The sequence below is a fragment of the Agelaius phoeniceus genome, chromosome 5 (genome assembly GCF_051311805.1).
Source record: "Agelaius phoeniceus isolate bAgePho1 chromosome 5, bAgePho1.hap1, whole genome shotgun sequence".
Taxonomy (NCBI): domain Eukaryota; kingdom Metazoa; phylum Chordata; class Aves; order Passeriformes; family Icteridae; genus Agelaius; species Agelaius phoeniceus.
Genome location: NC_135269.1, coordinates 55,167,611 through 55,186,024, shown reverse-complemented (window position 1 = coordinate 55,186,024; position 18,414 = coordinate 55,167,611). Strand labels below are relative to the sequence as shown.

The 18,414-nt window shown below is 38.5% G+C and overlaps 1 protein-coding gene across 2 annotated transcripts; it reads left to right on the top strand.

Moving 5' to 3' along the window:
• Positions 1-53: 53 nt before the first annotated feature.
• Positions 54-13,074, top strand: CRELD2 (CRELD disulfide isomerase 2). 2 transcript variants are annotated; one of them, XM_054631604.2, is made up of 10 exons: positions 56-326; positions 1,349-1,431; positions 2,616-2,726; positions 4,978-5,069; positions 6,098-6,274; positions 7,426-7,524; positions 9,035-9,112; positions 9,878-9,973; positions 10,809-10,949; positions 12,503-13,074. In XM_054631604.2, the coding sequence occupies exons 1-10, from the start codon at positions 156-158 to the stop codon at positions 12,559-12,561; spliced, it is 1,107 nt and encodes a 368-aa protein (XP_054487579.2). In that variant the 5' UTR covers positions 56-155; the 3' UTR covers positions 12,562-13,074. The 2 variants fall into 2 exon arrangements, with proteins under 2 accessions (XP_077035182.1, XP_054487579.2); XM_077179067.1 differs by lacking the exon at positions 7,426-7,524 and having other exon boundaries at positions 54-326.
• Positions 13,075-18,414: the final 5,340 nt, after the last annotated feature.

The window sequence follows — 18,414 nt, the reverse complement described above, 5'->3', positions numbered from 1 at the left end:
AGCGCCCGCGGCCGGTGCGCGCGTGGGGCTGACGCGGAAATCTGAATGGAGCTCGCGGGCCGGCGGGGCTGGGGCGGGGCCAGCGCGGCCGCCGCTGCTGAGGGGGCTCGGCTGGGGCGGCCCCGCTCCGCGTCCAGGGGTCCTGCGGCCTCGCCATGGGGCCCGGCCCCTCTCCGCCACCGGGCCCCACTCCACGACAGTCCCGCGTGGCCTTGGCCGTGCTGCTCTCTGCCGCCCTGTTGCTGTCGCTGCCTGTTCGTGGCTCCGGTGAGCGGCGGCGCTTGGCGTGCTCCACCTGCCGGGGCATCGTGGACAGGTTCAACCAGGTGGGCCGCGGGGTGCGGGCGGACGGCCCCGCGGTGGGTCAGGGCTTCGCGGGGGCTCCAGGCGGGGTCGAGCAGCGGCGTAGGTGGTTCCGCGCCTGCGGCGCCGAGGGGCATTGCCGGCCCCATGGCCGGGCAGCGCCGGCGGGCGCGGTGCGGGTCCGGCCGGCTCCGTGCCCAGAGGCCGCGCTACGGGAGCGCCTCCGCCGGTGCCGCGTTCGGGGCGGCGCCCGGCCCGGTGATGGGGCAGCGGCGGTCCCGCTCCGGCAGCGGTCGCAGTGCTGAGGCGGATGGGTGGCAGAGCGCCTTCATCTCTGCCGCCAAAGATGTGTCAAAAGGCTGCCTCCGCTGCAGCGTGTCCAGCTCCATGGCAAGTGCTGGTGGAAAGCTTCGTTCCCAACCATTCACTATTTGTTGCCACTTGCAGCAGCCTTATGTGTGGCACAGTAAATTGTGCGCCGGCAGCGAGGGCTGCTGCGCCTGGGGAGCGGTGCTTTGTGCTCTCCACACGCGTATCGGCTGCTGCAGGCTCGCCAGGTCACTTCAGCTGCGGGGTGTTCTGCCAGGTGTCGTCTGGTGGCATCGGCTGTGACTGGGGACAGCTGTGCTCATCGCCCTGTTGTACGGTTGTGTGCGTAACTTACAACTTGGTGCAGACTGGGCTGTTATCAAAACTGAATGAAGTAGAGGTTCTGTTCAAATGATAATAAATAATAAATTTCCTGAGAACTTGAGGAAGAAGGGTGTAAAGTTTCACATGCAGGGAGCTTTTTTTGTAAATCATGACTGTAACATGGCTTTGTTTATGTATTAGGAAAATTTAATCATGTTACACTGTAACATACACTTTCTCACTTTGTGTTGTCCTTAGCTGTTGCTTTCACTCAGAAATTTGATCAGCAGCTTGAGAGCTCTACTGTAGTTTATGCATGGCGCTTTTCATAATTTCTATATAAGCATTTGTATTGCCCTTAATTTTTATTAGCAACAAACCCTATGTAATTCCTGGTACCTTTTATTTGTAGGGTTTAGCAGATACAGCTAAAAAAAACTTTGGTGGTGGAAACACTGCTTGGGAAGAGAAGACACTGTCAAAGTATGAGTCCAGGTGAGCTGTCTCAGTACTTCTCATTCTGCTGAGTTTTGTGTTCACTGTGTGCAACTTCACTATACCAGTGTTTGTTTAGAACTTAAATATTGAACTTGGCAGCAAAGGTTTCTCTTATCCAAACCTTAAATTCTTAATGATTATAGTGTTACAGAACATTGTAATCTAAAGATTATAGTAAAGACTCAATGCCTTATTATCTCCTCTATTCGTCTTGTTTCTGAAAACTACAAAAGTTAATTCTGTTATTGTTGTTATCTTATTGCAAAGCTCCCATACCTTCTCTGTGATTTCTCATGGGCATCTCCTCACAGCACTGACTCCTTCACAGCACAGACAACAAACTCCAGTTCTCTTCACAGCCCAACCAACAAACTCCAAGTCTCTCCTCACCCAGCTAACTCACTCTTTTGTAGCACTCATCTTCTTATTGGACACAGCTGTGGCCTATTAAGAGCAGGCCTGTTCCTAATCTTTGGTGATTAGTACAGCTGCAACTCCTCAGGTGTGAGACACCCTTCTGCACTATCTTTTTTTTCTTACATTCTGGCCCTCCACATGTTATTAGTTGTAGTAGGGTTTTTTCTATTTACCTATTAAAGTAATAAAATAATGGATCTAATAATGGTCAATTTTTTATTGCTAGTCATAAAAGGTACAGAGTACTGAAATAATTGATTTAGAATTGAAGGCAGTATCTTCTCCCTAGAGTTGTCACTGTTGCACTGCCAAAGAGAAGGCAGATTACTGTATGCATATCTGGTTAATGATGAAGAAGGATATCAGTTACTTTTCAAATTCTTTTTTTTTTATCTTAGTTGGAGTACTGAGATGTTGCTGTGAGATTCACAGGCTTGTGTCAAATAAAAATACATTAAATTTATTGTTGAACATTAAAGTACTGCACTCAAATTTTCTGGGAAGCTAAAAATCTATCAAACCTACAATCTAGAAATATAGTAAATGCAAGCAAGTCACAACATTCTTGTGGTCATTATTCTGGGTTTGGGTTTCTTTTTTGACTGAAGTAATATTTATTAGTTATTTACTCTGATGTTTTGAAACTAATTCAGGCTACCCTATACACTGATGAAATATTCTCACTGAAGTCTGACTGCTCTGTCAGGTCTTGAGTTGTATTGAAAGTTTAAATTAAATTTACAGTTTTCCTTCTCTGCTTGTAGTGAAATTCGTCTTGTGGAGATCATAGAGAATCTGTGTGACAGTAGTAACTTTGAATGTAACAACATGGTAGAAGAACATGAAGAACTGATAGAGAAATGGTGGTTCAAATTGTAAGTATCATTTTCTTGGTGGAGATCTTTGTGTGAATAAATTATCTAAGAGGATGAACTAATAATGTTAAATCTTATTTAACATTATTGTGCCTGAACAATAGCGGTATGGGTAATTTATTCATTGTCTTTCAAGAGTTGCCATTGGGTACTGCTGGTTTCAGGCTAACTTTTAGTATCATGTGGTGCTGTACTATGTTCTTTTGGATTTTCAATTCCAGCAGTGTTGCACCAAAGGATCTACACTTGTTTCTTATGCACTGTCTACTCAGTAGACAGTAGTGTGTCAAGGTAAACTAACATTGGAAAATTTTGAAGTTTAGTTCCTTATGTTTTCCTTTGTCACAAAACTGCAAAGGGCTCTTTGGTTCTTGTGGGTTTTTTGTTAGCTTGCTTTTTTTCCCTGAAACTACATTTTGTTCTCCTGGCAATCAAAAGAATAGTTGGTGCTAATCAGGGTAGAAGTTGAATCTCTTGCAGATGGTAGAGCAGCAGCTGACTTTTCTACCTGCAATTTAAACTAGACTGGAATTTGTGTTATAGCTAAGCTTTTTGTATACCAGTCTTAAATATAATTAGTGCATGAATGGCAGTGTAACATTTAGATTTCTTAATGTTTGGGTTTTTAGTTCCAAATCACATTTCTTCTAAGTATTTTTCACTAATTTAAACTGTCAGCACTCCTAATTAGCTAGACTATAATAGGGTAATCTGCCACTACAATGTTTCATAACTGGATAAGGCTTTTTGATACTCTGCTTCCTTCTAAATCACTGCTTTGGCCTTTTACCTAACTATACAGGATTGTATATATGTTTACACGTAGTGAAGGGAATAGAGTAGAATGGCAGAACAGAAAGTAGAATATTTCAGTTGGAAGGAACCTAAAATGATCACTTAGTCCCAGTGCCTTACTGCTTCAGGGCTGATGAAAAGTTAAAGCATGTTGTTAAGGTCATTGTGTAAACACTCCTAAAACACTGATAGGCTTGGGGCCTCCACCACCTCTCTGGGAAACCTGTCCCAGTGTTTGATCGCCCTCTTGGTAAAGAAATGTTTCCTGATGTCCAGTCTAAACCTCTCCTGGTGCAGCTGTGAACCCTTCCCCTGTGTCCTGTCATTAAATACAACAGAGATTGGCACCTCCTTCTCCCCTTTCCCTCCTCAGGAAGCTGCAGAGGGCAATGAGGCCACCCCTTCCACCTCCTTCTAGACAAGCACACAGTCCTTAGGTGCTCCTCATAGGACATGCCTTCCACAAAGGTAAACTATGCAACCCAGAGTCTTTAATTTGGCTAAAATTTGCAGAACTTAACTAGAAAATTTGGCATAGTAAACTTCCTAAAATAATCAAAAAAATTAATAAAATACATTGGATTTTGGAAAGTTTCTGTATTTAATAGACCTTCTGAGTGCATGCAATTGATTGTTTGCCTTCCTTTCTTTAACCTGCAGTATCCAAATGTCATTCAGTTTCTGTGGTAGTTTCCTAAGACAGTTTCTTTGCCCATGAATACCTTAGGCATTTTTTACAAGTTGTTCCATAAAGGGTGGTCGATCACTGGAACAGGTTCCCCACAGCACCAAGCCTGTCAGAGTTCAGGAATCATCTGGAGGACACTTGCTCACGTAGTTTAGCTTAGGAAGTCTCGTGAGGAGCAGGGAGCTGGACTCAATTAATTGGGGCTGTATGCGGGTGCTCAAGTAGCACACAACTAACTTCTTAATTTTAAAAATGTCTTCTAAAATAGTACTCGATCAATGCTAAAAAAAAGGAGAAATTTTAACCCAATCATCAAGTAGCCAATAATTTGAACAAATGTTAACATCTCTTCCAGGCTATCTTCTGTATACTTGAGATAAAGATACAGCAAGTATTTATAAGAGAAAGACATAATTAAGACTGTCTAAACTGTATCTAAACCTTCCCTAAAAGTAAGGCCTTTAAAAAAAGGTGTGTGTGCTTGTATGAAAAATTCATTATATTTGTTGCTCTTATTTCAATTTTTTCCTAAATATAATTTATAACATTTGAGTAGAGCTTGTTAATAGTATTGTATTTTAAAAGCAACATTTTCAAATTGGAGGACTTCTTCTAGAAATTGATTCCTGAAATCTTCAGAAGAATTAGGTTTCTAATCTGTTCATGTGCAATAAGTTTCTCTCCTGTGTTGTTCTGGGTCAGTTGTGTGAGCTGGCTTTTAAAGAATCTTTGTTCTTTTTGTTTGTAAATGAATGTCTTCATATACAGAAAGAAGAAGTATCCAGATTTGTTTAAGTGGTTTTGCATTGAAACAATAGAAGTTTGCTGCCCTGCTGGAACTTATGGACCAGATTGCCTCGGTAATTTTTCTTCTGAAAAATTCAGTAGCAGATAGAGTTTTTTTACCTGTTTGTTTCAGTCTTTACTGTCACAGACAAATGCGTGATGTATGAAATGTTGCATGAGACATGGGCTGCTGTGTAGGATGTATCTGCTTGCTGCCTCATAGTTGAGTAGCTACCTTGGGAATATCCTGCCTGGATAAAACTCTTCTGGGCATGTAATAATGTACTGAGCTGTCAAGGGTACCAAGATGTGCAGAAACAATCAATCTGATGCTGATATCCATACCTGACCCATCCTTAAAGGCTCTCTGCAACATGAAGTCTGTTGTTTAGGTGGCCTTGCAGAATCTATGTATACAAGAATCCTTGATCAGTTTCAAGAGTAAAACAACCCAAACGCTGCTGGGGTTTAAATGAAGAACCTTGCAACTGAGAATCAGTTAAAAAGGCAATGAGAAAAATTGGGTAAAAGTAGGTGGGAGATGAAAGTGAGGTCTTTGCAAAAGTGATGAGAGATATCTTGGCCTCTGAAGCTGGTAAAATTTATAAATCTCTAAAACTTCTCACCTTATTAAGAGACTGGTTTTGGCCACTTAATATATTGGTAAAAATTAAGTCCCCATTCCCTATATTGATCTAAATGATAGCTGGTAGATTTTTACAAATGTAATATGAGCCTTCTCAGAGATACAGAAAAAATAAAAACACCAATTTTATCCAGGAAGCTCGGAAAATAATTAAAATTTTGAGCCATTTAGGTCTTTACCCTAAATCAAATTGATAACTGAACTTTCCTGGAGATTGCTTTGAGTTTCCCTTATACTTGAATATATTATTAAGCCATTGCCTTATCGCAAAACTTTTAGTTACTCTCAAGGGTGACAAAGACTCTTGGAAATTATATCCTACTTTAGTGTGACAATTTAAAATTAATTCTTATTTTATTTTCTGTGAAGAGGGAGACATTTTGGGTGTTTGTGTCTGAGAGTAGAAAGTTATTTCCTTAAACATCTAATTTAAAAATATTCTTGATCCTTTTGTAGCTTGTCGTGGTGGATCAGAAAGACCTTGCCATGGAAATGGCCACTGTGATGGTGATGGTACCCGAGGTGGAGATGGCTCATGTAGCTGTAAGAAGGAGTACACAGGACAATTTTGTTTGGACTGTTCTAGTGGTTACTTCAGTTCCTTGAGAAACGAGACACATTCTGTTTGTACAGGTAACAAAGTCTTAACACATGCTTATATCTTTGTGTTACTTCTTCAGTTTTTGCAAAACTAGAAACAGTTGAAATTAACAAATGTAGAAACAAAACATAGTTTGGCCAGCTTTAAGCATAAAAGACATGTCAGTCACTTTAGTGGAATTCTAAGATTTTGCTAAGTCATCTTTCCACACTGCCCTTGATTTTTAAATTGTTTTTTTCTTCTTTAAGAAAAATTCGTAGAAATCTTTGCTTCTCTGCTTCCTAAGTACTGTTGAAATCTTGAGCTGAAATTACTTAAGCTTAAATGGAATAAATGGAAACAGTTGATCTGTACTGCAAACTACTTAGATTCCAGTTTGGTATGCCTAAGTTTAATTTTGAAACAAAGTCAGGTCATAGGAATAAAATTTTGAATTGGTCAAATTTTCAATTCATTTTAGACCCTTGATGAGATTCTCCAACATCTACATCCTGACCCTGGGGGTCTAACAAGATTGTTTTTAAGTAGTCTATATTGTTGTTGTTTTGGTTTTTTTTAACCTGGTTGTGTAGTAATTCTTCTCTATGATTTGTTTTAGATGACAATATATAACATACAAATGTTACATAGGGTATATTATATATGCATGTTATGTATATGTGTACATGATGCATATACAGCTGGATTTCTAGTATAGTTCCTTCTGAATTCTTCAGAATTAAATCACACATTGCTCTCATAGCTAATTGCAAATGTAAATTGTGTGAGGATTCATTAGGTAGAGAAGTTCAGAGTTTGATGTTTAAACTCCTGTCCCAGCCTTGAGGGGCTCAGCTAAGTTTGCCTTCCTGATCTCCTCTTTCCAAATATTTTAGAAATTGGACCTGCCACTTCTAGTCACTAGAATTTCATGGCAGTGTTTTCAGTGGTGCAAATAACTGTAATTGCTAGGTTTGGTTTCCGCTGGTATTTTGGGATTTGGAGTTGTTTTGGTCAGATAGCTGCATATATCTAAATTAAATCTTGATCTTATGGAGGTGCTGTCTTGTGAATGGGAGTTTCAAGCTCCTAAAAAATGATGGCTTCCACTGAATCCTAAATAAAGTTTTCTCTGAGAGTTTGTGTGCCCGAACTTCTCTTGGGATCTCTCAACAAAACTCAGGTTGAAGTTTTCTCCTCTCAGCCTGCCATGCTGCCTGTAAGACTTGTACTGGTTCAAGTAACAAGGACTGCCAAGATTGTAAAGAGGGCTGGATTAAAAATGAAGATGGAGCTTGTGTGGGTGAGTAATGCTAGGCAGACTTCAAACAGGTTTTGTAGTAACACTGGCTAGTAAGATTAGATGGCATCACTTCCAAGTTTTATTGTATTTTATGGAAATGATTTGTCAGTTTAGATTTCTACAGTTTTATTAGTTTCTCTCTTCCTCACTTATTTCATGTTGCAGGACTCGTAGAGCAGCAAGTGGGGTGTTTCTTTTTAGACCCGAGTTTTCTTGCTGTTTATTTGTATGCTAAACAATGTCCTGCTTTTGACTTAAACTATTTTGTCAATTAGTAGAAGATTGGTATGAACTTAGCTACATATTTTGTACTAATTCCACAGTTACCTTCACATAACTGTCATAAATGCTCAACCCTAATGGAGGTCAAACACTTCACTAAAAGCCATGCATGCAAACTTCTTCTGTTCTTGGACAGAAATACTGGGAGACATCAAGATCAGTGTTTCCATTAATTTCTTACCTATTTCTGTCTTAGCATTTAAGTTGGGTTACAGGGAGATAAGTGTGAAATACTTTACGAAAAATTCAAACACTAAAAATACTCCCAATGCAGGAATGCACTAGGGGAGAGTAACACATTTTGTTTAAGTGGTTGAATTTGACCCTTTAAAGACCTCTAACATAATGCCCAGAAACAGTGTCTTAGAAATTATGTGAATACTGCTTCCTTTTCAAAATGCCACTGAGAGCTCGTTTTAAATTACAGCTCTTGCAATATCTGCTTAGGCAACTACTAAGCACTCCCAGGGCATTTTTAAGATGCTTTGGTACTGTCTTCTGTACAGCTGAGTTTTTTACAGATAATTATTACCACTAATGACTCATAAATCAATTGAGTAATCAGTAGGAATGATGGGTGCAGCAACAGGAGGAGAGTGACAGCAATGACAGGAAGAGAGGGACTGAAATAGCCTTTCTTTGTTTGAATTTTTTAATGAAATACTGTTGCACCCTTTCCTCAAAATCATAAGGCTTGCATGTTTTAACTCTGCAGTAGAATTGGTTTTCAGCTTGACTGGTCCTAATCATAACTTGGTTTGTTTCATTTTGCTTTCTGTAGAATACTAAGAGATGCATGTATGTGCAATAGTACACGTTTTTAGTCATATAAAAAGCTCTGTAATTTGGTAACGTAGGAGTAAATAGTGTTCCAGAACAATAGTGTGTCTGCTTGTTTGTTATGATATCTCCATAAATGCATGACTTGAAAATGGCAGGGACTGCAGGCATCCTGGAAGTTTATTTAATTTGACCTTTTGAATTTCTGATACATCTCTTATTGTCATCACAAAGTATATGAGGATCAGTTTTGATTTTCTAATGCAGGTTTAAGCTGAACAAAACTGTGTCTGTTACCATGCTAGTTCTGTGTCTACCATGTTGCACCTGACCCCAAACTCATTGCAACAACAATTCTCAGTGCAGTCAGTTTATAGCATTCAAGTATTAATCTGTCTATTTAATCATAACTACTATTTTAGGTAACTTGTCACTTTTTATCTTTCAGATTTAGATGAATGTGCTGCTTCTCCTTGCAAAGATCACCAGTATTGTTTGAACACAGATGGATCTTTCTCATGCAAAGGTTTCTTTTCAATCTTCTGTTGTATTGTTCTGTCTAGAATCCTAAACTAATGCTAGAGGTAATGCTTAGAAAATGTCTGATAGGTATTTGGTACAGTGTGGTCTGATCCTCACTGGGCATGGGATGAGGCTTTAGACCTATTGTATGAGCAAATAAAGAGATTTCTGGTTATTTCTACTTGGCTTTTGTGAGACCCTCCAGCTCTGGGACCTCCAACATAAGGCAGGCATGGACCTGCCTGAGTGGGTCTAGAGGACAGCTGTGAAAAGCTTGATCAAGAGGGTCTACCCCCCTATGAGGACAAGCTGAGAGAGCTGGCATTGTTCATTCTGAACAAGAGAAGGCTCCAGAGCCTTTCAGTCCTAAAGAGATCTACAACAAAGGTGGAGGAGGACTTTCTACAAGGGCATGTAGTGGACTTGACAAGGGGGAATGGATTCAAGCTGAAATAAATTAGATTATATATTAGGAAGAAAATCTTTACTATGAGGGTGTTGAGGCACTGAACCTGAGAAGTTATGAATGCCCTGTCCCTGGATGTGTTCAAAGACCAGTTGGATGGAGCCCTGATCTACCTGGTCTAGTGAAAGGCATCTAAACTATGGCAGAGGGATTGGAACTAGATCATCTTTAAGGTCAACTTCCAGCCCAAGCCATTCTATGATTCCTTGTCATTGTCCTTGTGTGGGTAAGATGTCTGACTTTAGGGTGGTATTTTAAACCCCAGATACACAATTTTTTATGCATAAAATATTTTATCTTTAGCATGTGATGCCAGCTGTGTAGGTTGCACAGGAGAAGGTTCTGAAAAATGTAAGACCTGCGCATCTGGATACGTGAAGGAAGATGAGAAGTGTACAGGTTGGTGGATTTAGCAGTATCTGGTAGAATGCTGGCTAGCTCACTCTTGGTTAGCCATGCTGAGGAGCTCATGGGTGCATTCACATTTGTGTGCTTCATCTTTCAGGCCTGTCAAAGTGAACCTAGTCGTTCTGATATTAGCTGCAAAGACTTTCTCAATAAATTACTTTATATTACTGAGCTGATACGCTTGACAAAACTTAAAGTGAATCACTGGTATGAAGGAACAAGGTATTTTATAGTAGCTTCAGGAAACAGCTACATGAGGCTTTTGTCAGTTACTTACCACTTCATCAGATCTGTGTTTCTATTCATTTTGTAGCAGAAAGGCAGGCATTGTGATAATCCATCAATGTCCAAGTTCAAATTATATTCATTCTTAGTGAATTATAATGTGAAATTAGACTTCCTCTGTGGAAAAGAACAAGACATATGCATAATCTGAAGTAGCTATTAACTGTGACGATGTAGTATTTACAAGCTCTGTTCCCTTTAGCTATACTTTGATGGCATAAATAGAAAATGACTGTGGGGGAAATGTTCAGTAGGTTGAGTTGCCTAATTGTGACAAACATAACTACTAAGTACATTTCTCTGTACAGGGATTTGCAAAACATTAAAAAGCAGCAGTACTGTGTGTTATCTGAATAACTTTGAAACAGTCTAAATCATGAAGAATTAGATTATTTTAACAGATGTTACATCTGTTGCAGCAGCATTCTGCTCCACAGTGTTTTTCATATTTGAATAGAGTTTTGTTTATATGACTGAGCAAAAACAAGGTTTATAACAAAATAACAGCAGTGGACTCTTTCTTTCCCTGTGCTGTCTCTAGATATAGATGAATGTAACCTTCCTGAAAAGGTCTGCACAGAAGAGAATCACGACTGTGTTAATACATCAGGTAGTTACAAGTGTGTATGTTCAGAAGGGTTTGAAGATAAGGATGGAACATGTGTTCAAACTGTAAAACCAGGTAAGTAGCTTTTCAGGGACAACTTAAAAAAAATATGCTGTATTAACAACTTGGAGTTTTATGTAAGTCTAAGGGTCTAGTTACTTGTAAATCCCCCTATTATTTCTCATCTTCACACAGCTGTGGTCTGTATCAATAGTTTATAGTCCAGGCCACACTCTGATGTGTGGTTTTTTGCCTAAAGATAGTTTATGTTTTTAAACATTCTGTTCTTGGGTTGCTACATTTTTGCTTAAGTCAAGTTTGTGTTTTTAAGTCACTTAAGGGTTTGGCTTTGTTACATAAAATGAGGTAGCAAATTTCTGCTGTCATAAAAATGAGCATGTCCTCCCCATTTCTTTCCTTTATCATTAATTATAGTAACTTAAGGGTTTATCTGATTACATGCAATCTTCAATTCATTGAAATCTCTGAAAATTGCAAATTGAAAAAAGAATTACAAATTCTCTTTGCTGGATAAAAATGCTGTTTGAATTTGTTTATTTTGTGATCATGTAAGTGCCAGAGCTGGTGTTAAGGTGAAAATGGGGAAGACATCCATCTATCAGTCATGGAACTGTTCAGCTTCACTTAAATTATAACTTCAGTCAAAAAATTCAACTATCATTTTTTCTAGGATGTGTTGACCCATATGGACAGAACTACATTCATTAAACATTCCATTACTCCATCTAGGCCTCTTTTACAATTCCAAAGAGAAAGATGGGATTATTTTGCAATAACAGCAGTAGGAGAATAGATGAGAGACACCTAATTTCATACCTTTTCTTTCTACTTCGTAGCTTGTTTGGGTGGCTTTTTTATCCCCCCATTTCCATCCCCAACGCTGATTTTTCATTTTTTCATACTAAAAAGTTGTAATGATGGATGTTGTATTGCTGCTCAAGGCCACTCAGTTCATTCCTTTTACTCTCAGTGCTCACCATTATTAGTCCTCTAGAATCTTCTCTAATACAGATATGCAGGGTATCAGTTACTACCCTTGTTAATGTGGTCTTACATTTTGAGACCAAAAGTAAAATAAAAGGTAGACAAATTGACTTAGGTTTTTTTGTTTAGATCATGCTTTTCCCAATATAATAAAATTGCTCTGCTTTTTTAAAGGCTGTTTTAACATCTGAACTGAGCAGTTTCTACTATAAAAACAATTCTGAATAAGACTTGCCCTACTTTTTCAAATACCTAAACTGCTACTGACAGGTTGTGTGGAAAGGAGGAGATTCACTGTGAATAGCTGAAAACAAAAGCCTAGAATAGAAGTGCCTGTGCTGATTTTTTTTTCTTCCACTAATAGTAAAATGCCAATTTATTTGAAAAATTTTGTTTTCATATAGTAAAAAAAAAAAAAAAAAATACAGCCTTAGGTTAGGAGAACGGTTTAAGTAGGTGTTATATATGGCTTAATTGCTTCTCTGGTCTTGATAAATATGTTAATTTGGGTTTCTCTTGAAAAAAATCCTAATTTCAAAAATCACAGTTGTATACCTGTAATTAATTATCTATGTATAATTGGTAATAGATTTGTATTCTAACTGTGCTATCTAACTTCACAGGAGAGGAAGTAGAGAGTGAAACAACTGAGCCTTCACATACTGAACATGTTGACTTATGATCTGCGTTCAGAACCAAAAGACATTCCTATCTAAAGTTTTAAATTATTGGACTAAGCCTCTGCTAGCTGACATACTGTGGAAGTGGTATGAAATATGCAGGTTGCCATTAAGACTTTTTTTGTAAATGGTGGCAACCTGCTCTTTAAGCTGCATTTCTTTATTCTTAAATCCCACTTTTTGTATAATTCTTCAAAAACAACACTCTAGATGGGTTAGTATAAAATTTGACTGAACATAACACTGTACCCAGCAACTGTAAACAACTTGCAGGCTTCTCATTCTAGTGCCTACTGAAAACTGTTATCTTCTGGAAGAATTTAGTTGCACTTCATAATTTAAGGAAAATCTAGACTGAAGTTTGTTGTTTCTAATCATGAGAAATATTTCTGTAATTGAAATACAGCTTTTGGAAATTGTCAAAGGGAATCTCTCTGGGGGGGAGGGAAGCACTGTTCCCTTAAACAAAATAGAATGCCTAATATTGCATTCAATAAAAGTGTATTTTGTTGGAATGTGCCTTAAAATTTTTAAGATGTTAATACCTTGATGTGTTGTCATGCTTATTTTTCTTTTAAGTCAGTGAAAAACCCCAAAACCACAAAAGCAGCCCAAACAACCCCCAAAAAAAAAACAAAACCCCAGAACCTTGTAAACTGTATTTCAGTTCAGCACTGAATTCAAACACTCAGTTGTATTGGAATATACCTGAAATGAAAACCCCAACCCAACAACATCCTCTCTCTCACACACACTTTCCTCTAAAGGCAGAATTATGTCAACTTAACTTTTCAAAGGCAGGTAAACAGGTCTTTCTGACAGATACTTGCATCAACTATGTAAACTAGTTTAGAAGGTGATGAAAAGTAGGTTTGGCTAACACATGCCTGCAATGGCTTATAGTTATTATGTGAGTGCTGTCTAGGATTGGTGAATACAGGACTTTGACTACAACCTACTGCTGTGTGCTATAGCTTCCTGTCTGCTGCAGAGCAAGCATACTACAATCAATTTTTCCTTGTCTCTTGTGCCATTTCAGAGGGAAAGCTTATAAGCATAGCATAGATACAGCTTCCTGTGTGTTCTCTCTAAGCCTAAAGGCAAGGATAAAAGCTAAAATGGATATATCCTGTAGGACTGTCACAGCTGTAAATAAAACAAGGACCGTCCACAAACAGTCTCTGGTAAAAGTGAGTAAAGTTTACAATACATTGTGATGGTGGATACAAGGGGTTGTAGAATACAGCTAAGAAGAGCACAGTTTAGGCTTGACTATGAAGAAGTTACAAACTCTGAGGTAAGGGGACATAAAAAGGCTATGAATAGAATTGACCTATTCTGTTGAGCAGAAAAAATCAGACATCTTCTATATCCTTCTGAAGACTTTTGTTCAAGCTAAGTCTCAGTTCAGTTTGTGAACAGTGCATGGAGGATTTGTATGTGTGATAGATACCTAGGTGAATATTGTACAAAATTTGATTCTGTTGGATTCTTAGGTTAAAAGCTGTCTAAGCTGATCTTGTGCATGATAGTTTAAATACCTAGTGGTATTAAGGTACCTGTAACTTTTCTTAAACTGTTATATCTAGATGTTTCTTAATTTGCAAGTCAGAGTATGAAATCTTCAGTGCTTTCTCAGCTGTAATTGTCTAAGATGGGCCCATTTGCCACAAAGTCTTGCAAGTTGAAGGGTAGTCATTGTATTTAATGAGTACTAAATCAAAGGGAGGAAAAAGTAGGCAGTTTGGGAAGCACATGGAATACAACTCAAGGATCTTCAGGGTTTTTAGTACAGGTGTAGCCAGTTACAGTAGTATTAGCCCCTAAGGATCCTGCAGGAGTGTAGCTTCTCTATGTTACTCACTCACTCACTCACATTGAACTCCTGGGTGTTGCAGGTTGTGGTATGAATGGTCGTTAATCATAACAGGAAATGTTGGTTTAGAAACTACCATCAGCTCACACTCAGGGAATTAATTGTCTGACAAATACAAACTCTTCTATTAGTGTTCCAAGCCTGAAATAATGCTTCCTTATGAGAAAGAACTTGCTACTCTTAAATACCTTTCAACTTACTTGGGACTCTGGGGTATACCTGATGAGGTTCTTAACTACATTGTGGAAGCATTTGCTTCCCACCTGCCAAGGCTTTGGACAGAAAGCCTTAACTAAATTGTCTTAGTTAAGCCCAAGTCTGAGATGAGCTGATAAAAAACAAAAATGTCAAGATTTTGTTTTTCTGTGGTGATAAAGAGGAGAAATTCTTCCTTGCCTGACCTGCAAAAGTAATGAGCAGTCTAATACAACCAGACTGTTTTTCAGTTCTGGAGAAAAATGCTTTCAGCTTTCCATTACCAGAGTAGAGCCATCAGTCAGAGTGGTGTTCCCTACAAAACATACAGCTGTAGTACCTGGGTATTAGGAGTCACTAATCTATTTTCCTCAATTCTCCCATTTTCCTGCCACCAAATATAGGCACATATTGCTCTGCATTAAATTATTGTGGGGTCCAGAAAGGTGAATTCAACTATTTAGAGCTTTCAGTGAAGGAATATAGGCCAAGGTATGTATGTGATAAATATTTAGTACGATGCTGCTGTCTTCTGCCCTTTTGATGCTAGTTTTGAAAGAGTTAGTTCCCTTATTTTGTTCTGTTTTCTCCTTTTACTTCTTCAGACTGTAATTACTGCTTCATTTTAGAAGTTGAAACCAAAAATTTTTTTTGGCTGAACTTAATCTTTTTCCCCTCTCTGCCTTGAATACAGTGGGGATTGGATTCTGAGTTGTCTTGGGTTTTGCCCTTTATAATCAGAATGGAGGGGGTGGAGGAGTAAGATTTGAACTGATTTCCAGAAACTGGCCATGAAGGTAAAGTGCATTTTGTTAATCAAGCCAGTACAGACTACCAATGCTTTTTACTGTATTTGTTAATATTTTGGTGCTAAAAGAAAGCTGTTTCCATTAAATTTGTCATTGCATTGTAAGGACATCTGGTTATATGGTACAGGACTTTGGACTTAGGGTTGTCTGGAAGTAGAGGTCTTATGTCCAGCTATACAAGTATGTTGGTAAATACTTCAGAAGTGATCTGAGATAATCCAACAAACATGATTTGTGCCTCAGTGAAGTGTTGGTTAGGTACTTCTGTCATAAGTACCAAGGTGAACTTCTAGACCCAGACCTATGATTTATTTTGTAAACTTCATACTGTGGTATCAAACTGGAAGCAGCAGCCCTTTTCCTAGATTGTTTTGCTACTACTTTGGAGTTTCTTGACCTAAAACTAAGTGGATTTTTACCATGAGAAATAGTACTCAATAGTGTATCTAGGCACTTGAAAGGACAAGATTCTCTTGAACTACAGAAGGTCCAGAAACACTTTCCAGGAGGAAGCAAACTTGGAGATCTTCATGTTTCAATTAAGGCTCTAAATAAGACCAGGAAAGCAGTCTCAAGTATGCAGCATCCATACAACAATCCTGCAGTGCCTAAACTTAGAAGTTAAGGTGTGCTGAAATGTTTTCAGCCGAACATTGGTACATAATACTGAATATTTTCTTTGATGTGAATTCCCAACATGTCTGTAATAGATACTGAGTTATCTTCAAAGTATAATGCTATCCATTCCTAAATAGGGCAAATGAATTCTCTTTTGTACAACACCTTGGTGACTTAGGTAATTCAGGAAGTCAGTGATCACCTGAAAGGGATCAAATCATAATCTTCTTTCTCAGGAAAGGTGCCAAGTCTGTAAGTTATATTCAAGACCAGGATACAGGTGACTGTAAAATATATGGTATATACTGCATAAACACAGGACCATTTATGGATGATGAGAACTGATCATGCATCATCCTAACGTGTATGGGAGAGGTACTGCTCAGTCAGGCAGTTGTCAGTTGAAGAGTCAAACAATGACATTTGCAACTTGCAAAACACCAAGAATGTGAAAATCACCAAATCATACTTCTAGAATAAAGTTCTTGGTGTATATGGCACTATGTGGATATATAGAGACAATTCTCCCTGATGAACAGGATGCACCCTGTCCTTCAGGTTACTTTCAGACCATTCTTAATATTGCACAAAGTTAGGCACACAAATAATTCCAATTTGCCTTAACAAGTGACTAACTGAAAAAAATGTGTTGAGAGAAAAATAAACAACAAAGCCCCCAGCAACAAAATAAAAGCCTTAAAAAATCCAAGAAGTCTTGGATCATATGTAGCAATAATATAAAGGACAGCTGTCTATAATGGTCCTAGCTGACCTCCTGATACCCCTCCCTGCCCTCTGTCTGTCAGACTGCTATGGATTGTTGCCCAAGATTGTATTTTATCTGTTCTGAAAGGAATCTTCTGAGGTTTTCAAAGCAAATGCCTGTGCTTTTTTTATTTTTTTTCCCTTCCTTGCATCAAATGGAATTTTTCTCATCCCTTTCAGCAGCTTCACACCTTGTAGAATTTCATGGTTTCATTTGCTGCAGACATACCTATAGCAGCCCTTAATACTCTTCAAGCCCCTTGCCGGTTCTTCTCCAAGCAGGCTTTGGCTTTCTTGATTCCATTCCTTCATGCTATGACAGTGGCTCTGTATTCCTTCTGGGTCACTTGCCACTGTTTCCACCTTGTGTGTTCCTTTTTATGGCTTTAGTCAGGAGCTCATTGTTCATGCTTGTCAGCTTGTCAGCTTCCTGCCACCTTTGCTTGATTTCCCATACATCAGAATTGGGAAAAGTGATCACTGAAAATCAGCCAACTGCCTTGGACTCTTCTGTCTAGGGCCCTCTGCCTTAGCTTTCCTCTCATGCTGATGCCTGAACTGCCCAGGTCTACTATTCTGATATAAAGGGTTATGGTCCTGCTACTGCTTTGAAGGCAAAATAGTACCTGGTTACATTTCTTGATCTACTGCTGAGGTAATAATATTGTCTCTCTACTTAGTGGTGCTTTTTTGATGAATCCAGCCCTTCTTATTGAGTCTTAGTCAGTGGGGTGACTGTAGGCTCTTTGGGACTAAGGGTCATCTTTTTTATGTTAGAGATATGCCCTATCTTGTCCCCCAGTTTGCATCACAGCATTTGATGTGTAGGATTCACATCTAGCACTGCCATTAAAAACTAAACAAACATTGATTTTCTTTAGTATTTCTTAGTTAAAAAAAAAGTTTAATTTATATTTGTTTTTTTAATGATATGGAGGAAGAAGGAATACATACTTTAATACTAAGAAATAAAGTGTCCTACTTATTTGGGTTTTTTTCTTGTTTTGTTTTGTTTCGTTGGGTTTTTTGTTCTTTGGGGTATTTTTTGTTTTGTTTTGTTATTTGTTTTTTTTCTTCATATATAAAAATGGCTGCTTAAAAAAGGGATATGTGAATAAATTAGTCAGTATTCTAACAAGCAAGACCTTGTGGGTCATCTTACTCTTCCCTCACCAATGTGGAATTATTCTCTCTCTGTGCCATTTGGAAATGCAGTATCTAATTAAAAAATTTGCTGAGGTAATGTATTTTCCATCATTCCACATTATTTTATCTATCAGAATATATTATAATTTGATAGTAATTCTTTTTAATGACTAGCACAATAAAGAAGAACTCTTCCACATGCAGCTGTGATTATGCCTCATTTGTTTGAGGTAATGCACAGACACAAAGGACAATCCTTTGCAAAAGGTGGAAGAGGAACCTGTTCAGGGAACTGAGACTCATCTTTGACCTTTAGCATAAAAAATATGCAGCCTTTTAGTTGGCTTTCAATTTTTATTTTTTTGGTTTTGTTTTGTTTCTGGAATAAGCAGTATCACATTTTCAAACACTAAAGCAAAGAAGACCAGAAACTACCACCAGGAAGG

Bases quoted from the DNA above. Each gene is read 5' to 3' on its own strand.
- CRELD2 (XM_054631604.2), top strand. From the start codon at position 156: ATGGGGCCCGGCCCCTCTCCGCCACCGGGCCCCACTCCACGACAGTCC. The intron at 5,070-6,097 runs GTAATTTTTCTT...ATCCTTTTGTAG, and splicing joins TTATGGACCAGATTGCCTCG to CTTGTCGTGGTGGATCAGAA. The intron at 7,525-9,034 runs GTGAGTAATGCT...TTTATCTTTCAG, and splicing joins TGAAGATGGAGCTTGTGTGG to ATTTAGATGAATGTGCTGCT.